This window comes from Harpia harpyja, chromosome 7 (genome assembly GCF_026419915.1).
Source record: "Harpia harpyja isolate bHarHar1 chromosome 7, bHarHar1 primary haplotype, whole genome shotgun sequence".
Taxonomy (NCBI): Eukaryota; Metazoa; Chordata; class Aves; order Accipitriformes; family Accipitridae; genus Harpia; species Harpia harpyja.
This window is the reverse complement of record NC_068946.1, coordinates 44,681,967-44,709,264: the sequence shown is the minus strand read 5'-3', so window position 1 is coordinate 44,709,264 and position 27,298 is coordinate 44,681,967. Positions and strand designations below refer to the sequence as shown.

At 41.8% G+C, this 27,298-nt stretch overlaps 1 protein-coding gene across 3 annotated transcripts in view; it reads left to right on the top strand.

The window, feature by feature from the left end:
• Positions 1-27,298, top strand: part of SEMA5B (semaphorin 5B) — a 283,502-nt gene that overhangs the window by 177,581 nt on the left and 78,623 nt on the right. For all 3 annotated transcript variants that reach the window (XM_052792870.1, XM_052792869.1, XM_052792871.1), the window contains one exon: positions 22,206-22,268. In XM_052792870.1, the coding sequence (XP_052648830.1) occupies positions 22,206-22,268 (63 nt within the window). The remainder of the gene's footprint in view (positions 1-22,205; positions 22,269-27,298) is intronic.

The window sequence follows — 27,298 nt, the reverse complement described above, 5'->3', positions numbered from 1 at the left end:
TTCTTGCAGCAGTCAAGAAACACAGTTTTAAAATGGATACTGTTCTCTAAATCTTTTAGCATCTCTTTTAAACAAAATCCCTGGAACATGTTTCATCTCCATCTTTAAATGGTCCTCTTGTATGCATTGTAAGGTCTAAGTATTAGACATTTTATAGAACACATTTTTAAAATGATGTGTGCTTGGAGCATACGCTGTTTAATTTATGCATGGGTCTGAAACAACTTTAGCTCCTAATCTTCAGCTTTCACAGTGAGGCTGTAGAAAAGTCAGTTTTATACTGGAGTTTGTAATTAATAGAGTAGGCGGAAGGGTCATTTTAAAAACATAAGCCTTTGAGCAAATTTTTAAAAATGCACAATGCTGATTAGGACTTCTTAGCAAGGAATGCTATTCTCTGGTGTGCATTAAAAGCAGGCTACTTGGCAGGCATTTCATAAATCCCAGTGCAGTGCCTACCCCCTGTTCACCCTGATTTTACCTGGAACTTAGAGTTCTCAATTGAACTAAGTGGGAAATTATTTTTCCAACCTTTTTGAGATGCCAAGATTTCCAACCTTGTTGCACTGAGATGAAAACATGACTTTTTGACATCTTTGTAAAATCTGAAAGAGAAGGAGGTAGACACATGGTTACTTGGGATGCAAATATTCTGGGTCAAGTATTTTCTGAAGCATCGAGAGAGGATTTGAATGTGCATTTCTCTCATCTGAAGCGATTGACCTGGTTTGTCTGGGGCATATTTTTTCCTTTCCTTTCCTTTCCTTTCCTTTCCTTTCCTTTCCTTTCCTTTCCTTTCCTTTCCTTTCCTTCCTTTCCTTTCCTTTCCTTTCCTTTCCTTTCCTTTCCTTTCCTTTCCTTTCCTTCCTTTCCCTTCCTTTCCCTTCCTTTCCCTTCCTTTCCCTTCCTTTCCCTTCCTTCCTTCCTTTCCCTTCCTTTTCCTTTCCTTTCCTTTCCTTTCCTTTCCCTTTCCTTTCCTTTCCTTTCCTTTCCTTTCCTTTCCTTTCCTTTCCTTTCCTTTCCTTTCCTTTCCTTCCTTTCCTTTCCTTTCCTTTCCTTTCCTTTCCTTTCCTTTCCTTTCCTTTCCTTTCCTTTCCTTTCCTTTCTTTCCTTTCCTTTCCTTTCCTTTCCTTTCCCTTCCCTTCCCTTCCCTTCCCTTCCCTTCCCTTCCCTTCCTTTCCTTTCCTTTCCTTTCCTTTCCTTTCCTTTCCTTTTGTGACCAAAAATTTCCCGCCGGATCCAAGGTTCCCTTCTGGACTCTTATCTGATAAGTTTAATAGAAACTGTTAGAATTTCATAAAATGTTTTGATTTCAATTATTTGTTTTAATGGAAGATCTCTTGTGAAAAAGTTTCTAACCAGCCCTGTGAAGTTTTTATGCTGACCAGTTATAACAGGTTAATAGTATTTAAAATACTTCAAGAGTCTGTATGTGTTCCCTTTCTTAAAAGTAAACTGTATTTTAACAGTATATGAAAGAATGAATGGGTGCACCTATTGGAAAACTTTTTGGAAGACTTAAGTTATTTCATCTGTTAAGAAAGACACAAAAATTTTGAGATTAAAATATGCTTTAATTAATGATCTAATATTTTTTTCCTGAGGACAAAAAAATTAAGTGAGGACTAAGTTCAGAGACAGAGCATGTTAGTTCCCCAGTAGTCTGATGCTGAATTTGGTAGGATTGCCTGTGGAGTTACACCCTGTCCAGTACCACTGGGCTGCCAGAATCTAGATCTCCAATTACAGACCTACAATTACCCCACTGCAAAACATGAAAATGCTACAAAACACATGACTTTATGTACTTTTGAAATTTTGCTCCAAATTTATAAATAAGAGCACCTACATTCATGTGGGCACTTTGGAGAATGTTACCCAGTCACTAGGGCAAAACTTGATGAACTTCTCAGTCCCACTGGAGGCATAAGACTTAAACCCAAGCTTAAAGTCAACAACATGCTTAGGCAGCATCAGCTCTTAAGGATTGATCTGAAGCTTATTGAAATCAATTTCTTTCTGCTGATATCATGGGGCTTTGAAATGGGCATTTTTTCAAACCTGAAATACGGACAAAACATTTCCGTATGGTGCTATAGCAGATGAGCTACAGCTACATAGCCAGTGCATTTCCGGTAAGGAGGGTTTTACTCCAGTTTTTTCTTCCCTTAATCTAAGAAGCAGAAACATCCTTCCTACAGAGATGAAGCTCTGAAACTGCACAGCCTGCTCCTGAAGGCACACTTCCCTCCTTGCTAGTCCCTGGAGGGATCTTTAGCTCTGTGGCATAATCACTGGTAAATCAACAGTACATATCAACAAAGTATAGTTAATAATAATAAAACTTGCCTATCAGTCCTCAATATGTCACATAGCAACAAATGGAACAGGTTTCATATTTTGCACTTTGAATCAAACCGAGCATTAAATGCATTATTTTCTACTTATTTAGGGCTCAGTAGTGCCATGTTTATGTGTGCTGATGAGAAACATGCTCTGCAAGTGTAGGAAAGTGTGAGGAGAGGTGGCAGAGTTTAACTTCATTTTTCTCTCTATAGTTGAATAAAATGATAAACAAAACCAATGGGGAGCCGCGAGTAATATAGTTTACAGCACAAATTGTCACTCAAGTAATCTTTCCTGGTGAAAATACTTCACTGGGAAATTTTAAGGATTCAGAATATGTTCACAAAACCCTGGTGCTCATCAGAAAACTTACAAATAGTTTTGTAAGATCAGTCTTACATCCCCAAGAGATGCTGGATAGGCACCAGATGGGGCTTGGAGGCCCAAATTCATACTGCTGGCTCTGCCTGTGGGCACCTAAAGGAAGGTTAATCTGCCCCATTTATCTGCCTGGTGTTTGCTTGCATGTGAAATAGGGATATAGCACTCCTTTATAAAGTGCTGTGAGTTTTGTCAATAAAAAGAGGTAAAAGTATTGTATTTCAGATTTACTTGCAGAAATGTCCTTGAGACAGAGCTGTTCTCATTTTTCAAAATATCCTTTCAGAAATCACGAAAAAACTAGGCATTGATATGCAGCGCAAACCCATGGGTGCTTAGAAGCTGGCCCAGCTTTGCTAAAGATACTTATTTCTTCAGTCTAGTTGGAGTGTCAAGATTATCATCCAATTTAAAATCCAGTTTGGGAAGTAATTTTGGGAAAGAGTGAGAATACTGTGCCTATCTTTATGTACCACTGAGCTGCCTGACAGGAACTCCAGTTTGAAATGTTCAGGAATAAGCTTAACTTGCCAGAAGTAATTTTCTTAAAAGCAGTTTATTATTTGTTTCTTGCAGATTCCCAGATACATCTTTGAATTATATGGCACATATTTCTAGATAAAACATTTATTTCTTTATTTTTAGGCCAATGCAGTTCGCTCATTTAAAAACATAATCAAAACCTCTACTAGAGCAGATGCAGTCTTTAATATGTGGCTCATAGCTGAGTTGTGATTGTCACATATTTTATCAGTACGCTACATTTTTTATTAACAGATTAACATATAAATCTATTCATAAATCACCTTCCAAAGCTGCACCTAAAACCTCTCACTCTCAGCCTAGAGGTTTAAAGCTATTCCATAATAAAGCATATATTGGCTGAACAAACTTTCTGGCAAATTCAGCTTTTTATTCTTATGGTTTCAGGTTCCCAAATAAAATGTACTCCCTGAATACACCCTTCCTTAAAATGACTGATCAGGAGCTAGATTGCAGCTTTCAGGTGCAGGTCTCCCTTCCCAGGATTTATCGAGGGGAGAAATTTCTACCTGGAGTGGGAAATGGGGGAAGAAAACAAGGCATGTCAGACTGGAGGTGACCATGTCTGAAGGCCACTCTTCATCCTCCAAGGACACACTTCTCCAGCTCCTCGCTGCAGGGAACTGTACTCTTTAATAGGCTCCAGCATATGCTGTTGGGAACCAGCCTTGCACTGATGTTACTCATCAGCTGAAATTCAGAGAGCAGAGAAAGCAGATCTCTTCTCACACTCTGTAGCATCGAGTGATTTCTGAACACAACATCCCCTCTGTCTGAGAGAACCCAACTCAGGAGTCCATTTATAGCCAGCAAAGCTTTTAAGCCCAGGTTTAGCTTTAAATAAATGCCTGTTTTCCTTAGAGAATTGTCCGAGTTAAGAACATGCTGCATGCTCTACCGAGTGAGAATACATTTCAATATGTGCATTCATAGATTTGCTAAACTGGTTCAGAGTGCACTGTGTAGTTGTGATCAGTGTAATTGCCCTCTAAAGTGAGTATTTAGGCATGGTATAGGAAGTTCTTATATATATTTTTATGTATACATATGTATGTACCCATACAGAAGGATCATATACATAAGGTTGTATAGCATGTATAGGAAGTTCAGAAGCTATACCTGTTTGGATTCAGACTTGGCATTAGAGCAGGGCAGCCTCCTTGGAGTCAGTGAAGGCCACAGAGCTGCTTTACATCTGGAGGGGAACTACCCTGTTACGCTCACAGGCTGAGGCTGAAGTGAGGTTTGTGCGATGACTGTCAGCCATGGATTGCCAGCCCGCTTTCCCAGGTAATTTGTTAGTTGTCATTCCCTCCTTCCCTGTCTCACCTCACCTAAAAGCCAAAATTACTACAGGGGTTTTGGTCTTTGTCAGCAAACATTATGAGCAGGATTCAGAAACTGAATTTAATTAGCTGCTGAAGTCACTTACAGATAACAGTAGCATATTGGGCTCTTTATTTGATAAAACCCTGTCAGGCATTTTTTGTGTAGGGAATGAAGACTAATGTTCTTATTCCTTGCAACTTACAGTCAGGACCATTAAACATCCTTTAGAAAGGGGAGGGAAAAAAATGACAATAATAAAAAAAAAAATCCCTTGGACTTCTCATTTCTTGTCACCAATGTTGCTTCTGTACCTTTGCAAAATGTATTTTGGTTTGCCTATTTAGCCCTTTTTCTCTGTGGGCTCCTTCCCACTCCATCAGCGCCAGGAGGCTCTCGGGGATCTGCATGTACTTACGCCCTGGCTGTCCCCTGCCCTGACACGTGCATTCATCTGCGGCTGCTGTCAACAAATCCAGCTCTGCGGATGTTCCTGAGAGGCAAATCAGCCTCTTGTTGTAGGATACACCTTATCTAAACTGACATTTATATAAACTGAAATTTATATAAATATATGCTGCTTTTTTGTTATTATTACTTTAGGGATGTGGGATATTTTCAGACATGGGAGAGGTTTATTATTTACCTGCAAATGCTGGCTTACCACAAGGCACAGAAAGCGTTTCCTAGTTGCTCCTGTCCCAATTAGGGCGCTCTGATGCAATCATTAGTGAAGGCTCTAACGCAGGACGGGTTTAATGCAGCACCTTCTCTAACAGCAGTCGATGTGGCTACAGCGACCTATTGAGTTTCACACGCTGAGCGCAGGGTTCACGCAGTCAGCTCCTGCGTCATGCTCTCCTGGAGAGGAGGTGATACCTCCTGCAGTCTCTCCCCCGTTCAGCAAGCCTGGGTTTGTGGAGGTGGTGAGCTGCCAACTGATGGAGCCTGGGGAGAGGTCCTGGCACCCCGCTGCCGTTTGCCGCTTCTCAGGGCTGTGAGCTCAGTGAAGTGTTCTTTCTACCTGGGACCCATCCCTGGCATCGGAGCTGAGCTGCACATGCTGGGAAGTCAGAAGTAAGAGAAGTCCTTGAAAACACAAAGCACTGCATCTTACAAGATCAACAATGGAGTATCTGGGCCAATTACTGCAAAAACGCAGCAGTCTGGGTTTTTTTAAGACTGAGAATACAGAGAAATATCTACATTTTATTCTCAGAACAGAGCTTAAGAGAGATCTAAATGAGTCACGTCCCTTGCACTGGCTCTCTGCACAGATTTAAGTTTGACCCTGATAGCATCCAGTCATTTATAATGAGAGCATTAAAAAACCCCCCACCATTTATTGATTTGCACCTCTAAAAGGGCCCTTGAATGACCTCATATGTTTCCTTTAAACCCAACTATTGAGCTCTTAGAAAGAAAGAAAAGAAATATTTTATAGTAAATACATTTCATGTCAGTGCGTGCGTTTTTTCCCTAGATAAATAATCCTACTTTTCTCTGTTAGTAACAGTTCAGCTGATATGTGTTTTACAGCTTCTTTTAAATGCAACAGTTCTGAATGACTAATACGAGGGGATTATTGGAGCCTGGAGCTACACAGCAGAGTCACTAACATGGCCTGCACAGCTGTTTCCAGAGACCCAGAGCTGGGGAGCAGAGACGGGAACAGTTTGCTCATCAGTCCCACAGGACATCGATCCTGTCTCAGCACGGCAGGTGCAGCTTCCCTGAATCCTTCGAGATCCTCAAAGAGCTTTGGCCTCCAAGGTTTCACCTGCCTTCCCCAGGCTGAGCTCAAGGAAAGTACAACCCATGTGCTAAGAGGACAGACGAATAAACAAGCACAAACTTGACTATGCCTATGGCATCTCCAGCCACCTTAACTGGAGGAAGATGGCAAGTTTTCAGGCTCAGAAGCCTTTCTTCGGGGCTGCAGGAGGAGCAGCAAACCTCCGGCTAAGCAACATCAGGCAGCAGCTGCTGTGAGTTGCCTGCTAATGGGAGAGGAAGGATGGGTTGTACTGCTGGAGGAGGGTGAGGGATGTGGCTGTGGGGTATTAATGAGTTGCTGGGTGCTACCACAGCTTGAACAGTCAATAGGAACAATGATCTTACAGGTATTCTACTGTCACTGAAATGCTTCTTTCATCTAGAAGTTACCACACCGTGGTTATATCTATCCCATAGATTTTTATCAGTAACATGACTGAGTAGAGACTCAGCTATTCTGAGATTCAGGAGACCAAGCGTGGGGAGTCAGTGGAAGAAACTATGCAGAAAAATCGCATATTTCTCTCCATTCTCTATAAGGAGAGTTTGGACAGCATGGACTGGCTACCTCACCTTTAGACAGCTGTGGGGAGGTAAGGTAGTTTCCAGCCATCTCCAGCCTGAGCTTTCCTTTCTCCACACGTGAAGCTGAGATAATGATACTTGTCTTTTCGAAGTGCTTTGAAATATATGGCTTTCTGTTTAAGACCTAAATATTATACATGATGATATACACTTGTAAATATAGGGAATTTGCCTCAATCATGAGTCTGCAAGGTTGTTACATTCTGATTCATAGCCTGTGTAATATTAAGCAGTTGTTATCTTCACCTCTGCTTTCTAGGTAACTTAACTAACATAACTAGGTATGCAACTTCAGCCTTTCCACATGCTTAAAATGGACCCATTTTTCACTACTTTTTTCTAAACTTTTTAAATGAAAACCTTTTAATGTAAAAATAGAGTAGTTGGGGTCTGGTAGGGGAAAAATGCAAAAAAGATGTATCCCTTCAGATAAAAATACTTAAAGTATAAATAATTCTGTAATTTTTTTTTTTTTTTAAGAGAACAGCTTGGAAAGAATTTGGGGGGAGGGTGAATAAAGACATGTTTTCATCAGAAACACTTTTGTGTCAGGAATGTGGATCAAATTCCATACATTATTTTAATTATTAATTAATCACTTCAGACGGGAGACAAAGTGTGGTTTTGAGAGTTTTGAAAGAGAGTGTTTTAATTCCATATAAGTAAAGAAAAAGAAATAACAGGGCTGCAGCCATTTGAATAGGCTGCAGGGTTGCTCAAAGAGAAGTGATTTAAGCTTTATTAAGAATGACAAAAAAGTTCTTAAGTTAGCCTGGGAGTATTAAGAGACAAACTGCAGTTGCCTAAGAGGAGAGGATTTTGATGCATGGGGCAGAAAGGAGTGATCAATGGTTCATAAATATAATAGTGGTAAACACAGTGACAGGAGAAAAAATGTATGTGGCTAATATAATTGTTACAAATTTAGTAGCTTTTGCTGTGAGATCAGTTACTGAGGATTTAAGAACAAGGCAGAAAAAAGAAAAAGATTTTTTTCTTTTCAATACAAGATAAATGTGAAAGCATTGAAAACCACCAAAAAGGAGTTAGAAGAAGCACAAAGAAGTATGCTGCATTAATCCTGTTGGAGAATCGTTTTGTATTCCCTCATCTTAATTACAAGGCATATTCTCAAAACTCATTTGTGGAATCTTTGACCTTGGTAAAGGTCAAATGCAAACGTGCTGGAGGGGAGGTGAGGGAAGAGCCAGGTGGCAGGGGGAATGTAAGGGCAGGACTCAAACTGAAGGAAATTGGAAAATAAATCCTGGGTTGGCAGGAGAGTGCAGACTGGAGAACAGACCAGAGGAGCTGGGAGGAAGGAATAAAAGGCACTGCATCAGAGTCATCTTTGCAGGAGAAGGAGCAAATAAATTCCTTGTTGAGATGAAACTTGGCAGAGCTCACTACGGCATCAGGTGCTGACGTCTGGTGTTTGAAAAGAGGAGGCAGAAGCAAGGCAAACTGTGACAGTCCAAGCAGGGAGTCTGAAGGCATCTGTTTCCCAGCCTTAGGAGGAAGTTAGGTGGATCGATGCTACGCACAGCGGTGGGGCTCTGGCCACTTGCAGTGGCAGCAGGCAGGGACTGCGTCCAGCTGGGCTGGGCGGCAGGGGAACACTAGGGCTTAGAAACACTTGAATTTTTGATGGTGGGACAGGAGAGGGTCAGAGAGCCACCTTCCCTAGCGTTGCAGTCCAGTTTTGATTTAAACCGTTGTGCACTTCCATTTTGCAGCAATAAACAAAAGACTTGAGAAATATTTTGGGGTTCTTGAAAAATCAACCCCATCGCTTCTTTCTCAAACTGACTCCTTGTGCTTCTCTGAGACAAGTATTTGATGTACATTGAGCAAGTGCTGAACTCAACCGCTGCCCGTGTTGCTGGTGATGTGATGGTATTTGAAATGTGAAGCTTTTGATGTAAAGAAATGGAGAGATTCAAGTCCTTTCTGGCTTGTCATTTCCCCACTGACCACTGGAAAGTGTTGCTGCATCTGTAGATAACTGTAGCCTGCTCAGAGTCTTCCAGCATATTTAGGACTGGATGGATGTTGGCTTTACACTTAATTGGAAATGCTGGGGAGAGGAGTTTGGGGCAGAGTATGGGGAATTCAACACTGTTGGTTCTTCACTTTCTCTGTATTTAAGTGTTCCTTGCTGATGGAGCACAGATGGCCTTAGATTAAGGAAAAAACATGCCAGAACTGCAGGCTAGGCTCAGACTGGGGAGTTAAGCTTGACATGAAATAAGCAGAAGGCTGTAATTAGCTTATTAAGAGCGTTAGGCACCTGGCAGAGGAAAGCAGATATGTAATGCACAATGTAGCTATAGAACAATAAAAAAAAAAAACCAACCACGAAATCTGTTTTATGAAACATGGGGGACTTTTCATCACTGACTTCCTCTTCCAGCCCAGCCTGGTAAGATCTGAAAGGTCCTACTTGTTCTTGGTTATTAGTGATTTATCAGAAATGACATTTTCTGACAGTTTGTGATGCTAAGCACCAAACCCCATAGAAGCCGGAGAGTCTAAAGGTCAAAATCTAGGTGTGTTGCCAAAAACTTTCCTGGAAGCTTGTACCACACTTGCCTGTGCACCACGTGTACTCCCTGATTGCAAATATCAGACATCTCACTGCTCCCTCTTGCTCTTTCTGCCTGTTTTTTGCAGGCACACATTGTCTTTCACCTTCACCCTAGGATTCATGCTCACTGGGGCAAGAATTGCCATTTAATTTTAAGCAGAAATGCCTAGCAGAGTGCAGCTGAGTATTCCAGGTGCTTCCACAGTACATGTCAAAATCCTGGTGTCTAGGAACAGGAGTCTGGATCCTTTCTCTAGTTATGCAAAAGAAATACAGACATACATCTGCGGAACTGAATAGGGAAAGTACAAAGAATCTTTTTTAGCTGAGGATTTAGAATTTTTTGCCCATATTCTTGAAGCTCAAAAACTATTACTTTAAAATCAGGAAGAGCAGGAGGGAGAGTCTGGTTTCACTTAAGTTCCTGTGGTACAGGCAGGCTCAGGCAGGATCTCTGTTTTCAGCCTGCCTTGCAAAACTTTCCCAATCTCTCTGGCTTGCATGAAACTGGCCTTGGCTAATTAATCTCAAAGCTTTCATTTGGTCTCAATAATGCATCTTTCACTGAATTAAAGATTTCCAGTGCCTTTTTTCCATTTTGGTTGTACTACACCAAGCTTAAGTGCACAACCAGAAAAAGAATGTTGATAGGATAAATTGAATCACATGCACATTTATTTGTTTAATTGCACACTGCCCCCTTTTTTCAAGCCAAGACAGGACTCAAACCATGTTCAACCTCTTACACAATTTTAATGAGAATATATTGCAGTGTTTGTCATCTGAAAGACTATTGCCCCCCGCCAACGCAAGAGATGTGATTTCCCTAAAGAAAAACAGGAGGCACAGAACAGTGAAAATGTTATCTTGAGTTCTTCATTAGTCTCTTTAATGCTCCAGGATGTGCTGATTTTGATTCCTGAATCTCAGCCTAATTGTTGGGAGAATCAGATCCAAATTGGGCATTTCCTCAAACTTATTTTAGCTCCTTCTCAAAGCAAACAAATAAATGCTGAACAAGTATATTTAATGATGTAACCTGGAGAGGAATAAAGAATGCAAGACTTCCCCACTTTAGAAAGCTGATAATACACAGAGGTTTCACATGTGCTTCAGTGATTACATTTTCGATTTGAAGCATATATGGGAAGATGGCTTTTCATAGCAGAACTCTTAATGTGGGTGCACAAAAATGCACTCAGTTGACTGTGCAGGATTTGTCCAGTCTGCCTCAGAAGCAGCGGGGGAGGGAACACAGAAAAACATATAGTGGAGAACCCTTAACATCTCTACATAGCAGTGAGCTTCAAAGAGGCACAATGGCAAGGAAACCCAGAGCAGAAAAATGAAAGAGAATAAAATCGCCTTGCTTGATGCAGAAATACAAAGGAGTCTATAGCCATGGTAAATTGATTTTGTACTGAATATGGGCTGGTCCCTTGGAAGGGTTTTTGAACCTCCTACTCCAGAGATCATTGTGCAAAACAGTAAGAGGAGGCTGCTTGGAAGTCTTGTCACATCCATCAGTGGAGCCCACAAAGAGGAAGGAGGGATTTAGTTCTGAATGGCGACTCTGCCAAAGAACATAAAGGGGTGGAGATGGACATCTTTTGGCGGTAGAGGAGCCTCGAAGGAAGAATTGCCTCCACTTTATCAAGGGCGACCATGGCTGTGACTCCATTTGTTGGCTCGCTTCTTAGAAATAGCTTGTTGTACCTTGTTTGTAGCAACTGAAGGAAAAAAAAACCCACAACAAAACCTGTTCTTTACAGAATAAACAGTGCTGGTGGTGTGGGAAATAGTGCTGTGTGGTGCCCACCTGGCCAGTGTCAACTGCACCTGCATGTGCATTGGCTGTACTTATATTCCTGACCTGTGCTTGACTGCAGTGGAATTCTTCTTTAATTGTTTTTGACTCAGTGTATTTTAACCTCTTTATTTAGTTATTTTATTGATTTATCATATAATCTTATGTCTCTGTAATCTCCAGTACATTTAGTAAACGTTTGTTGTCATAAGCTATAAACTGAATGTGACATGGTAAGAAACCAAATTCCACTGTGGCTGCTAATTACCCAGTATGCTAAAAGTCTTGTCTCAGTTTCTGTATGCTTTTGATCTTTAGTAATAGGAAACACTGTAAGTCATCCATCCCTAACATCCCCTGTGCTGTTCTCCAGTTCTGGATGTTGTCATTCATTCTAAACTGGCTACAGGTGAGAGCTTTAAGGTCTTTTTTCACTAGCATGCCATATGTCCCAGTTAACTAAGACTATCAATTTGCATTTGGCCCTGTCCATGCTTTTGCATGCTTAAAAGTAATAGAAATATCCAAAGGATTAAGTTGTTGTCAAAAAAAGATAAGCATTCCCATATAGTACTTGCAACTAAATCATTGCAGTGTTAAGCACTTTCAAGCAAAATGAAGTTGATCATCAGCAAAATGAAATTGTTGTCACAGACTGACATTTTTCTTTACATAGAATGATAAAAATGCAAACACTAGATAGTGGAAACAGAAATCCAGTGCCATCTTTATCTCTCTTCTTCAGAGCTGTATCTTTCTTCCAAAGTGTCATGTTGGCATGTTCATCTAACACTGCTGCATAAATATGTAGCTGTCTAAGCTCAGCATATAGCCACAGCAGAGTGTGTACTCCTTCTTTCTTTACCCTTACAGACAGCGCTGCAATGCGGTCTGTTGCTAAAACCTGTAATCTGGGCATCATTCCTGGCTTCCGCAAGCCCTTCTGTTCAGGTATAGCATCACATCCATAGCTTCTCGTGTTGCTGGACCACCAGTATCTTTGCACCCTTCCACTGATTCTCCTCTCTTTGGGCGTATCCTTGTTGCATTGCATTAGTGCTTGTATTAATTTTAAGGGTCTTTCACAGACCTGCTTATCACTTCCCGTAAGAGGCTCACCCCACTTTGAATCAGCCCATGAAGCCAGCAACTCTCTCCCCTTTGGTTAATGCGCCTTCTCCTCTTGCTTTCTCCCATGTGTCCCCTTTGTGTCTCAGAAGAATCCCATCCTTGATATGCTAAAACTCTTCTGGTTACAAAAACCTCACAATGAGTTATGCGGCTGGTGAGCCGTGACCTTCCCCTGTTGTGTGGTTATGCTCCATTGTCTCTCTGTGCTCCACTGTCCACTGCTACCTGATGCCTCATATATTATTACGCTTTGCTTATAATACATTTTGGCAAGTCTATACCTACACAGGCTTGCACAGGGAGTCCTGGGCTATGATGGACGCTCATAGGTGCTACGAAAACTGCAAATTTGGATGACAAAGGAAGTTCCATTATGTAAAAAAAGCTCAAATTCTCCTCTGTGTGGAATTCAGCATCAAATTATAGACGTTTTACACCAGGGTTACTGAAAGTATGCTTAAAGCACTGGCAAGTCAATCTGTTTGCTTCAAATATGAATTTTAATTTGGCAGTACCTCCTCAAGGTTGAGCTGGCTGCTCCATTGTAAGCTGTCCACTGTACACTAAAATTCCCAAACAGCTGAAAACAGTACAGGTTGTAACCTGGATGTGACAATCTTTATTGTTTATCTTAGAAAACACCATTTTAGTTTTAGTACTTGGTATCAAATGTTCTTTACTAAAGTTTTAGACAATCGTCTTTAATAATAAAACCATGTACTTGTACAGTGATTTCCATTTGGGTACACTGTAGAAACTGTGATCTGTTAAGCCTCATACAATGCTCCTTTCAGATAAGGAAATGCATGGTCTGGAGTTGCAAATTCCTACCTGACACTGCAGAGAGAGGGGAGTGTCTGATTTACAGACCTTATGTTATTTAATGGAATCTCCTGCAGGACAAATGGAAGTTGAAGGCACCAAAACTCAAATTTGTTTTTGTACATGAGACTGTGGCCTTGCCTCAGGATGTCAGAAAGAAGAGGTCGGGATGTGCGGCATCTTGCCCATTGTTCTAATCTTTAAACTCGCTCCCTCTCCGCACCACCGATTCAGTGGATGCATTTTGTGATAACAGAAAAAAAATGCTGTCTAAGAACTCATTTTGTGCTAGACAAGAAAGTTTTTAGTCCTCAAGAGAGCAAAGTTCAGTGCTCATCTCTGCTTCTGACATACTCGGTGGCTTTTCCTAGTCAGTTGACCTCTCTGTTCTTCTGGTTTTCCTTTCCTCCCATGTGTCTGTGTTGTCTGTTTAGCTTGTAAGTGCTCTCAGACAGAAATTCTCTCCCACAGCATGTTTGTATATTGCCTAGAAATATGGGGTCACAATCTCAGTTCATGCCTCTATGTGCTCCTATAATACAAGTAAATAACAAGGGATTTTGAAGCTGTGAAAGAGAGAAAATCAGTAGCATTGATCATCCAAGAAGAACTCAAAGCAGCTGAAAACTTTCCCTCAAAAACTAACATTTGCAGTTGAAACCAGGTTGTTCCTGTAGGAACAGACACACAACAGAGGAGCTTACCTACTTACTGCTTGCTGCAGAGCTGTCTTACTGGAATGTGCTCTGTGCAGGAGGAGAACCGTGAAGCATTTTACCTTGCACCTGAGATAAGAGAACACCATGAACAGAGTGGGTTACCATGACTCAACTGATGTACAGTAGATCATTGGGCTGGGATTACTTGATCAAAGAAAAGTAGAGCTCCCATACCTGGAGGCTGAGGCCCTGTTCTGCCAGGTGTTACAGCGATGCTCCATCCGGGTGTGCATACAGTCTGAAAACATAAGGTGGGAGGACAGACTCTGCTCTAAGTCAGTGAGGCTTAAGAATGAAACCAATAAGGAGAGCGTAGTCAGTCCTCCTGGAAACGCTCCTCCCTGTCTCTTGGGTGCAGATGTACACCGTTTCTGTAATTTTTGTACAAGAGGTGAGCCAGGGTGGAGGAACTTCCCTCAGACTATCGGATGTCTCTTTGTAAGGATGTGATGAGCCTGTGAGATGGAGAAATATACATATATGAAGATGGTATTATTTGGACCCAAGTCAAAGATCCATTCTTAAAATGAGAAAGTCCTTCTTTCTGATGAATGATTCCTTCCTTACTGTGCTAGTATGTAGCTTCCACTTCTGCTCTGATGTGAACAGAGTGAGTGATTGTGTTCAGCAGCCAATAAATGCCAGGCCAAAATCAGTCCCGGTATAGTAAGTGGCTGGCTTTTGTTTATAGACAGAAGGTCTGATTCAGAGATTAAGGTTATGGGAACTGGAACCCACTGATGGATTTTTTTTTGCATGTTTGCCAACCTCCATCTACTAAGTGTCCAGCCACCCCAGAAGAGCTGTGCTACTGGGCCAGTCTGTTGATAGGCACTATGGGTACTTAGTTTAAATGAAACATACAGCTTGAGTTTTACCACATCCCGAAGGATCTGAGATCACTTAAGGGAAATCAATTAATAATTTGATAAAACACAATGCAATTGCCTTCATCCAAGCCCCCTCCTTTCCCTGCAATGAATTGACTGAATCCTGTGATCATTCCTCATACCTGTCACTGTACCAGCAGTGATCTGTAATTTGTATACTGCAGTATGTAGCAGAACCATTTGTTGAAGCTTGGCATTATGTTCTTTTGGTATTAGTTATCTGTTTATCAGACATGTTTATCACAGTTTTAATAAATTACCAGTGTTGGAACTTCAGAAATGGCCTCTAGGGTATTAAGCTACTGTGCTTTATTATTAAGAAGTTAAATTTCAGTAAGTTATTATTTATAGAGCACTGTAAATGTGCCTTGTCCTCGAGAGACAAAAGCCAATGCTTAAGAAGGGGAAGTTAACTTTCTACTTTTAGACTAAGGCAGTAAGTCTTTATGGAGAAGTCCTGGAGGATTAAATAGGGAAGAAATAGCTAAAGTGTTGTAGAAATGTTTTTACAGTACACATCATAGAAACCAAAGTTAAACAAGAACCTTTTCATGGATTTTCTGGATCCAGCCTATAGAACTGTCTTTCAAAGATTTTTTTTCTTCTAAGTGCTCTAAGACCCAGGACTAACCAATTGCTTTTAAATGCTGTAGAATTTAACCAGGGAAGGGTAGATTTACACTGGTGCTATCTTGTGTAGAGACTGCAAGGTATATAGGAACATAGAAATAAACTTATGAAATGGATTTGTCATTATCAGCAAGAATCTATGGGTGATACTTCAGAGGTCTGAAATCTGTTCATCAGTATGAATTAAAAGATTGAGGCTGACATCTTGTAAGGGAATGAATTGGCCTCTGAGCAGCCACTGTGTGAAGGACTTGGTCTGCACCCCAATTTAGCAAAGTCCTTAAGCATGTGGTTAAGCTAAACTGGTCCAATAGGGTATGTAAATATGTGCTTTATTTCCATTAAAGTTGGCAGATATTAAATGCAGTGCAGAAACATGGTCCCTCCGTGTTCCTCTCTCCCCAGACTTGGAGAAAAGTTTCCATACCTTGCTGTGAAATGAGCTGATCCAAAAAAAATTTGTAAATGTAAATAAGAAATGCAGAGATTTTGGGCCAGTATAAGGAATCCACGAAGCTGCCTTCAAAGCAAGTCTTTTTTTTTTTTCCAGAGGTACATTTCTCTGAACATACTAGTGCCTTGTACAGTTACTGGAAAGAAAGATGTAAATAAATACACAGGGAAAGAAATGAGTCTGCCAGCTCGGGTCTCTAGTGCACAATAACTGTCATATCACACCACCTCCTGCCCTCCTTCCTCCTGCATAACTCAGCACAGGGTGATGTGACTGGCAGACTCTGCTCGGGGTGCCCTGCATGGCACAAGCGGAGAACAAAATCACCTCATACCCCATGGGCAGATAGAGAAGTCTCCTGTGGGCACTGTGGAGGGTTGATGGAAATGGAAGCTCCTGCCACTAGCAATCCCTGCAGACCTGAGCCTGGGACACAAGGTGCTGCTTCTGCTGACATTAGCAGGAATCTGAGGAACTCAGTACCTTTTAGGAAATGCTGCTGGGCATGTCACAGAATCAGTCCCTGGGGTTTTTTTGCAGTAAGCCTGTACTTGGGGTTTTTTGTCTCCTTCCAAACATACACAATGTACATTTTTGTATTACACTTTTTCCCCCGATAGGAGAGAACAACATGATTCTGGGTCTGTCTGCAGGCATGCAAGGCTGCCAGTAGCTTGCACGGAGTACTTACTTAGTGGAAGTGAGGTTGGTAACAGATGGATAGGTTTGTAATAAAAGACTTTAGAAATTAAGAACGGGTTTAATTTACCCGATAAATATGCATGTAGCCTATTCTCTTCCAGTCTTCACTTTCCAGTTTTAAAGCAATGTTCTGGTTTTGCACAAAAACCTACAACCTCTGTTGTGCAAGTATAGTGCAGGGATTAGTGTATGCTTAATCTATTAAATTCATACGTGATGTTTGAAGTAATTATGAATTGCTGGCCTGAATGTAAAAGCTGGTCCATAGAAGTCAAAGAAATTTTCACATCAGCATTTAAGGATGCACATAACTATTGATAACAGGACTTGCTAGTGACAGGCAGGTACTTTGGATGCCAACACTGGGATGTGCAGGTAATTAAATAAATCTATCTAGAAAGCTTCTCTCAACAGTGCGTGCTGAGTAACTGATTTGACAGCACATGATGAGCTAGAATTTCTAGAGCACTGTTGGTCTGCAGTCTGAACTGGGAGCAAACCGTGATGCTCATAATTTATTAGAGGAGACATTAACTCTTTCTTTCTGTGTCCGAGTGTGACATTTGAATATTCAGATCTGCAGAGAGCTTAGCCATTGTGGCCCATTTCTGTTAATTTCTAGTTGGGCAGTGTTGCACCAGGTACACGTGGTTGTACACATGACTGCTTCTCCTGTGAGTGTTCTGCTTCATGTGACTTCCTGAAGATGCAGAGATAACACACAACCTCCCCCCTCTTTTTTAATTGAGAAAATCTGCCTGCATAGAACTCAAGGACAGAAATAGAGATGTGAAGAACCAGGTGTCCATGTAAATAGGCTGAATGGAAGGCACTTTTAATTGCATTTTCAGTTCATAGAAAAAGTTGCTAGTACTCTCGTGCCTATCTGCACAGATGGCTGGGCAGTCCTGCTCATGGTTTGCATGGCTCTTGTCCTACACAGCAGCTGCAGCCCTGAGCTGGTTGTTTCATTTGTATGGCATATGAATCTGGTCTTCCTCCATTCTGCACATGGGCCGTGTGGTTGTAGAGGAGGTCTTCAAAGTGGTTGGGAACACTGTTAGAAACTGCATTTCCTCTGGAAATGCAGGAGGAAAGAGATGCTGGAGAGCTTGTAAGGAGACAGCATGAGGAGCTGGAGTGCTCTTGGTAAGGCTGTAAGGGGAGGAATTGCTGATGTCCTGACAGCCTAAAAAAGTGTTTGCTTGGTTGCTTAAGCACATGGCAAGTAGGGGAGCAGCTAGGAGAAAGTACATACTGTCCTGTGTTTGTATGTAGCCGTGCTCCCAGGTTTGTCACAACTTCATCCAGACTGTTTTCCATGACCCATGCCATGAAAGTTGTTTTATTGCCGCATGGGTCCAGTAGTGTCTACTCTACTGCTTTTGACTGACATGTAGCAGGAGGTACAAAAATAATCCCAGATGTGTTTTCTGGAGCTGGGAAACTTAAATCATAGAATCATAGAATCATTTAGGTTGGAAAAGACCTTCAAGATCATCAAGTCCAACCATCAACCATGCCCACTAAACCATGTTCTGAAGTGCCTTATCTACGTGCTTTTTGAATACCTCCAGGGATGGTGACTCAACCACTTCCCTGGGCAGCCTGTTCCAATACCTGACAACCCTTTCAGTAAAGAAATTTTTCCTAATAACCAATCTAAACCTCCCCTACCGCAACTTGAGGCCATTTCTTCTCGTCCTATCTCCAGCCACCTGACAGAAGAGACCAACACCCACCTCACTACAACCCCCTTTCAGGTAGTTGTAGAGAGCGATAAGGTCTCCCCTCAGCCTCCTCTTCTCTAGACTAAACAGCCCCAGCTCCCTCAGCTGCTCCTCATAAGACTTGTGCTCCAGGCCCCTCACCAACCTGGTTGCCCTTCTCTGGACACGCTCCAGCACCCCAATGTCTTTCCTGTAGTGAGGGGCCCAAAACTGAACACAGTACTCGAGGTGCGGCCTCACCAGTGCCGAGTACAGGGGAACAACCACCTCCCTGCTCCTGCTGGCCACACTATTTCTGTTACAGGCCAGAATGCTGTTGGCCTTCTTGGCCACCTGGGCACACTGCTGGCTCCTACTCAGGTGGCTGTCAACCAGCATCCCCAGGTCTTTTTCTGCCAGACAGCTTTCCAGCCACTCTTCCCCAAGCCTGTAGCGCTGCATGGGGTTGTTGTGACCCAAGTGCAGGACCCGGCACTTGGCCTTGTTGAACCTCATACAATTGGCCTCGGCCCATCGATAATCTCTCAGGCAACTGAGAAAATAAATCATAAATTCAGGATGATGACCCAACTGAGTGACAGAGAACTTCTGGTGGATTCTGTTTGTACCTCATCCAGGCATGCAGAGGCAGCTTTCAGCAATAAAAAGGAATAGTATTAATTAGGTTTATTGAGGGAGATGAGGAAAGGGAGGGGAGGCACCTAAGTCAGTGTGCAAGAAGCTGGCTATTAAGAAGTGTTATGATCAGGTAAGGAGGCAAAAGTACAAAGCATCCCTTACAGTGCTGTAGTGTTACACAAGTGTTAAGTAGGTCTCTGCCTCACTGCAAAACAAATGGGTACACACAGATGTACTCCAGAAGAGAGAGATCTTTCTGAAGATTTCTCTGTCAAATGTCCAGGATGTAGTTTGATTATGGGGCAAAATGAATCTAAGGCAGAGGAATAACATTTCATCTGGGAAGGAGGGTCTTGGGTTGGACATACCAGTGAGATGCAGGAAGCAGAGCAGCAGCATTACACAAGGAGTTTGCACAGAGAAGCCCAAGACAACAGAGATGACAAGAGTGGGAAACTGTGATCTGAAAAGACAGCTGATCAGTCAAGTGAAGAAACCCAACAATGCTGGAAAGCTCATGTGAAAGCCCCAAGCTCAGAGGTCTGAGCCTGCCCGGGACCTCTTACCGGGCCCAACCCAAAGGCCATGAGCACAGATGTGTGCTGGCTCCTGGGTGCCCAGCAGAAGGACTTGTCTAGGCTGTAGGTCAGCTGACTGGTGCATGTTCATACCTTGCAGTGCGATTATTTAAACACACATTAGCTCCTTGGCTTTGCAATTATGTTTTTATTATTGACAAGATGTTCTGCTTTGCAGGGTCATGAATATTTTCTTTGAGTCACTAGAGGTCATTGGAGTTATTCAGCCCTAAAACTAGCTCCTCCCTGTCCCACCAAAGACATGTGGGACTTGTAAAACATACTCTGGATTGCCATATTGCTTAATTATCCTCTTAGCTCTAATGAAGTGCACCCTGACTAATGGTGCAGTCACAAACAACATGTTCCTATAATTTGGGCCGTCACCAAGAACTTCTGTTATCAGTAGACTCATCAAGGTACTGCTTCAGAAAGCTGAAGGGCAGTGTTGCCTCATAAAAGAAAATATTTAGGCACCGAGAACATAGCTGGAGGGGACCAGTGCTCTGACATGAGCTATGTTTACAACATGCCTCAGCTCTGCGGTGCAGGTGTCTGACAGGAAGAGCTAGGTGTCCCTGAGGAGGCCAAATTCTTTGTTGCGTTGCTGCAATCCCAGAAGACCCAGAGTATTTGCAGAGAAGCAGCATCGACTGCTGAAGTAACCAATGATTTTTGTTTTCATTTTGTCCTGTCAAGCACTGCTAAGTTAAACTTGGCTGTATAATAGAGAGTGCTGTCTCTGTTTTTGAAATGGGAAGAAGAGCCACCTAATAAGCTGTCTCTTTTCTGGATTTTTTTTTTTTTTTCTATTAAGGTTGTCACAAATTGATCCAAGGTGCAAGGATACTGTGGTTAGGCGAATATGGGCTAGGTTTGGGACTGGGGATCAAAATGCTGCTCTGCAGTTGTTTTGCACATGTCAAGGGCTCCTGGGAGTCACCAGTCAAAACTCCTTGCTCTCCTGTGATGGCTTATCGAGGTGAGCTCTCTCATCCAGTGACATATCCCCTCTCAGGATATGGCTAAATGACCCTTTCCAGCAAGGACTTATCCCAGCTCTCACAAAAACACTTCTGAGGCACAAGCTTTTGGCTTCAGCCTGGATTGGACTGCAGTACATGGGAGGTATTTCCCAAGTGACTCCCGGGGAAAGATCTGTGCTCTTCGCTTCTCCCAACAAATCTTCGCCTGTGCTCATAAACTCCTACTTCCAGCCAAATTGAACTGAATGCTCAGCTAGTGGAGAAGATACCTTTTTTGGTTTTTTTGAATGAGGTAGAAATACCCCTTCCCCAAATGTTGTGTATAAATGCATTTCCTGGGTGGTGGTATTTCTTGTGCTTCTGAGTGAGTGTCTTCGTGGACCTGAGCTGGGGGTGGGAAAATTCTTCCCCTCTTCTTATTGGTCTCTCATCTTTCCGCTGTAAAAGGCAAGATTTAGCATGTGTCAAGGGGACAATTTCTATAGAAGCCCAGAATTTAAAAAAATGTATTGGCTGCAGTGAGAAGGTTCAAGAAGAGTTCAGATCCGGACCGAACTTTGAAGCCATTTCCTGCGTTGGTAATGGACTGGGGAAAAAAAAGAAACCCTGGCTCTTTTAGGGGAGCTTTGGATCTGTATCTGAACTTTGCGAGCCTGGTCCTTCCCTGTGTAAAACAGAGCTATTTTTTTGTACTCAGAATGATGTATTATGTATAGTATGGATGTTTATATGTATTTTCACCTCCAGCTAACAATACCTGCTTGAATTTGTTAGGACTATTTTAAAAAAGTGCTGAAGGGAGGAAAATTGCAGAGGGCACTGAATGGTTAGGTATGTTGCTGAATATTTTAAATATAAAAGTTCTCTCTAATCCAGCCTTGCTGGTCTTGACTTTTCTTGCAAAGGAAGGGGCCTCTTTGCTCTGAAGCAGCCAGTCAGAGCCAACTGGGGATCCCACGTGCTCTCAGCCCCCAGTCAATAGTGTTCTCAGCCCTAATGCGTTTTACTCTGCCTCAGGATCTGACCCCACTTTTCTGGCATCACAAATCACCATCCAACCTTTCTCCCTGCTTCCCGTCTCTCCAGGTTTTGCCTGTCAGCTCCCAGTTGTTGTTTTATCCAGCTCACTTCACTGCAGGATTACTTAGAAAGTGATAATCTTGTGGGTAAATTTAAGGAGGCCAGCAGATTTGTGCAGAACTACTGGACTTTGCTGTAGGGAAGGTTTTCATTTTGGTGATGAAAGCTGGTGGTTTTATACAGCACTGTCCTCTTCGAAAAGAAGGTGATGGCTCGGTGTGTGGGGTTATGTGTTGGACCTTCCAGCTGAATGATGATCAGAAGTTGTATGTACATGTAAATTAAAGTCTGTCCTCTGTTAACATTCCAGTTGCTTCTGCCTCTGGACTTCTCATCTATTTATCATTTGTGTGCACTGTGAGCACAGTGGGAGCGAGATACATGTTTACCGTCACAACGCTGCTTTTAAATTGGGCTGTGTAAATTGGCTGGAGATACTTGCTCTTGTTTTGGGACTCTCCAGACATGGTGGTTGGTGACATTGTCATGTGACTTGTGCATTTTGGTTTCTCAGGCAACAGCATGGGGTTCAGATGAAGACACCAGGAGGTCCTGTCAAAGTAAAGGGAAAACAGAGGTAAGTTTTGCTTTGCTACAATGATGCTATGGATAAATTCATTTGCATCATGTGAAATCCACACAGGGAGCATCTGACACCAGCTTGAGCTTGTAAATTTGCAGCAGTTTAGCTCTGCCACCACAAGTGTATAAGCACCACCGAGCAAGCCATTTCAAAGGCCCCCTGTCCAAGTTATTAGACTTGCTCTGCATGAAATTTAAAGTTGATTTCACTGCTGGAGAGGACACAATTTGTGACACGTCAAGGAGCAGAGTGGTGGCAAGCCAGGGGTAACATCTTGCAGTGGGGTGTGAGGCTGGACAGGTTGGCTTAGTCTAGGTACTCAGCAGTGAGCCGCTGGCATTCGGCCACGTGGGCTTCAATGCTTATTTGCAGTTAGAATTCATCTTTGTATAATTCGCTCGAACGTGCAAATTGAATCCGCTAGCACACTGCAGTCTGTTCAGGTGTAATATCACAGAGCTCCTTCAGAGGCAGGTGCCGCCTGCTAAACTGCAGTTTAAAGTAAGAACTGCTTGAACCAACGCATGCTGTCCCAGAAGTTCAGAGTTTGCGGGCATTTCTGATCCAAACACAGGTCCTTTCTGCCCCTCTTCTGAGAAACTAAAACAAAGCCATCTATCTAAAAGCAGGAAATACTCTGAAATATTTTTACTGTTCAAAAATCTTCAGGCCTCAACTGAGAGAGTGTCCTATTGTCCTTAATACTACACCGCAAAGAGTTCTCAGTCTAAACCAAAGGAGTTGGACAAAGGATAAGAGAGGATAAGCACAATCTTTGCTTAGACATGGACAGTCAAGCAGAGAGTGATTGTGTGGCTGGCCCAAAATGCTGGAATTCTGCCAAGTTCTAGTTCAGTGCTTTAAACAGAGGATTATATGATCTTCCATTGACCACGTTCATTTTATATAATAAACTTTATGTGATTACTGTATTAACTTGTATATACACAAAAAGCTAGCTTGAATTTTGCCGGATAGGCAACAATTTGCTTCATGTGGCAGTGCAGAACAGGAGTATGGGTATCCTAGAACATCTGTTAGAGTTTCATATAAGATCTGTGTTGTGCAGGAAAACACCATGGAGGCAAAATGGATTGGGCTAGGTGAACACCAAACATGGCCAGCCATGAGAAGAAGAACCCAATAGAAGTTGGACAAAATTAAAAAACTCCAAAACCCAAGACATGAGGATTTTTTGAATTTGTAGTCTTTGTACTTTTAAATGTGTAAAGAAAGGATTTTCCTTTTTTCTTACATTGTAAAGTTTGTGAGATTTAAATTGTATCCTATTGTTCCTGAATAATTTGAATTTATAACCCAGAATTATTTTGTCAACCCGTGGATAAAGCCATGCATTTGACTGAACAAATTCTAGGATAATTTCAATTTATCTTTTTTACTGTCATGCCAAAAGCAAGCAATGGTCTGAGTATCTTCGCTGCTGCTGCCTCCTCACACTGCAAAGAGTTTGCCAAAAATTTCATGAGGATAATGCTCTGAACAGCTGAGTTTATGCTGCTTGTGATCCAGAGCTTGAAATTGTTTGGTGGGCGCAGTGGCCATGGGTGTGAATTTCTGAGGAACAATAATTAAGCAGATTGTTAGACACATTTTGGCATACAATTAATGGCAAACAGAAGTGTTGACTAAGAGTCTGACAAGAAGACATGAAGCTACAAACAAAGGCAGAAGGATTCTGCAGTAGCTAAGTAAACTCAGATCTCCCAAGTCTGTATCCACTCTAACCTGTTTGTCCATGGCTGAGTCCCTCTTGGGACGAGTCTGCACAGTCATTGTTTGTTACACTGCAGAGAAATGACTTAGCACTAGCTCCAAAAATACCGAGTTTAGCCTAGCCAGCTGGTGAAGTGCTCTACTCCAGCTAAGAATTCCAGCTCCGACCCAGCATCTCTGCCCTTGGCTAGGTAAATGCAGCAAGTGAAGGCAGCACTAATGTGAACATTTCTGATTCTGCTGTGCAATGGTGGTACAAGGTGCAGAGCTCTGTCTGCCTCAGCTCTGCTTTGTCAAAACTTGACTAGTGGCAGTTTTCTACCTAGCATGGATGATTTGACGATAAATATGTTATGGATTGTCAGGCACTTAGATAGGTGGTGGTAGAGGCTAGAAATAAGGACGACCTTTGGCTCTTACAGTAATTCACAGCATAGTTTGCATAAGTTATATGACTGGTCCATTTTCCTTGCCCATTAATAATATATGTATTTTAGGGTGAGGTTTTCAAAGCCACCTAGTGTATTAAAATGCTTTTTTTCCCCTTCATTCTTATGCCTGTCGAGTATCTAAATCAGATTCTCCCTGCTGCTGAGAAAATCTCTTCCTAAAATGCTTAGAGCTTTACCATAAGGAAAATAAGAAGTGCAAGAATAAAAGCCACAAAATGCATATTGCAGAAATATAATTATTATGGCATGATGGCTACTCCACATTTGAGTATCTATTGGTCAGAGAAAAGGGAGATGAGAAATCTGGGTCACAGATTTAAGGTTAGAAGGTACCATTTCTTCTGACACCTTGTGTAGCCCTGGCCACAGATTTCACCAGCTTATTCCTAAATTGAGCTCAGTAACTTGTGTTTGACTGCTACACCTTTTTGAGGAAGGAAGAAGTTTTGAACTGAAAGCCTGACGCAAGTGGGCTGACTGTGTGTTTTGCCGGCTTGTTCCAATGGCAGATCACCTTCCCTGTTAACAACATGTACTTTATTTCCTCTTTGGATCTGGCTTCAGTTTTGAGTGGCTGGGTCTCATTTTACCCTTCTCTGCTAGATTAGAGAGCCCTTTAGTTACCAATATTTATTTTTTACAAAGGCACTTACATGCTCCTGTCAAATCAGTACTTAGGCTTTTTAATAAAGTAAAATGCTGAGTTCTCCAAGCCTCTTTCTCTAAGTCATTTTTCTACTGCCCTCAAATATTTTTCGTCTGTTTTCTGCAAACTCCAATTTTTCACCTGTATTCCCTTGTCAATCTCTCCAATGCCTGAGTGGGATTAAAACAGTCTTCCTCCTCTGTTCATACATGTGGCAGTTTCATAAGCTTTTCTGCCATAGGAGATCACGCAGAATTGCCTAGCCACTGTGACCACTAAATCCTTTTCACAGTTGCTAGTCTTGGGATGTAATCTTCCAGTCTATACATGGAGCCCTTTTGTTCCTTGCTCTTTAATACATAATATCTTACAAAAATATATTTTGTTTGTTGGGTCCAGCTCACCAACCATCCTAGAATATATCAATATATATATAGTGAGGCATTGGCCTCACTGGTAATCAGTATTTTTGTAATCTTTGGGTTATGCACAAATGTTTGTTAAGAAAAATGTTGATACTGGGCTAGTACCACTCCATCTGGTGCCCTGCTAGAATAGCAAGTTTATGAATTATTTCACTCTGAGGACTTTTTTCAGCCCAGTAATTTATCAGATTTTAATCCATTAATGTATAAGTTCTTGAACCTGATTTTAAAATTAACTCTCTGCAATATATCATGTGGTATTAAAAGAAACACCTCAGAAAAGTCTCTTTCATTTATGTTATTTTTATCATCTAAAACTTGTGGTTTCCTCAAGGAATTGTACATGCTTTACTTGTCATGTCTCTGGAGGTCCATGCTGGCTTCCATGAGTAATCATTTTTTCAGAATTTATAAAATGTATCGTGACCAGCACCTTAAAATTGTCCCCTGAAAAACACCCACATTACTGAGAGACAATGCAGAGAACAAGGTCAGTGTTATGCTGCCTTTCCTTCTGTCTTCCAAATGAAATCACTCAGAGGTTGTAGTTAAAATGAGTGATGGATAGAGCAAAAAGGGAAGAGGTATATTTAATTTCATTAGGAGTTGCTCGGCTTCTAGTTTGTAATTCGTCTGTCTCTGCATAACAGTCCACATCCACCACATCTAAGGAATTTTGCCTGACATGGAAAGTTATGGCTTTCCAAACATGAGCACTTTGATCCTTCTCTTGTCTAAGCACAGAATTATTTGTTAACTTTCCAAAAGCAGCACACCATCACTTCAAAACGTGAAAGGGAACCATTTGTGAAAATGGCAGTGAAAGTGGCAGCTCTTACGTGCTGTCCTAAGAGCTTTGTGTAGCTAGGAGAAAGATGACACACTAATAACACTTCTGGAGCAAGAAAGAACCGAGAGAAACATCTGATAGGCATCCAGCTACCGATTGTCCCACCGTATTGCCAGAATAGTTTCTTCCTTTTCTTGTATGATGTCCTGATGCTGGGGGGTCTTATGATTCACACAAGGTTACAGGGAAATCCTAATCCAAGGCTTCAGCCCAACTAAATGGGTTTGGTGCAGAAATTACTGAGCTAATGGAGGAATCAGCTGGTTTCGGCCTTCAAGTGGCTGTGTGTCACACAGAGGATGTGCCCTCTGGTTATCTAGCGGAGCTGGGAATCTCCACGCCACTTACAAATAATAGGCATCCAGGTAGGACAGGCACCATGTAAATCCCCAAGCAAATAGAAATAACTGGGAGGCGGTCAGGTATTTTTCCTCCCTTTGTAACTGTTCCTAGAGATCTGAGCCTACTTTCCTAGTAGAATGCAGAATCAGCCCCCAAATTTGATTTGAAGTCCATTAAAGAAAACTTGGCTGGAAAAATCATTAGCAATTCTCTTTGCTATCTGTTGCACTCGAAGGAGAAAGACAGCTTGGTCAGGGAATTGGCTTAAACTGATTAAAATAATTGTTTGTCCAAAGGAATAAATATAGATATCTGAAAGTGTGTTAATAACAGTGCTCGAGAACATGTTAGGTCTTGATTATTTTTTAACAAATTGGGATGAACTGCAACAGATAAATTAAATGTTTGCTGCTCTCCAAAATGTCGTTGAAGAGGTAACACGGAGTTCTGCTGGCTGATTCTCTGAACTCCAGGTTGTAGTCTAGGAGTTTGTGTTTCTTTACTGAGGATGGCAGACCATCTGAAACAGCTATTTTTTCTCATACAGCATGTAACTGTGTTTTTAATCTAAGATT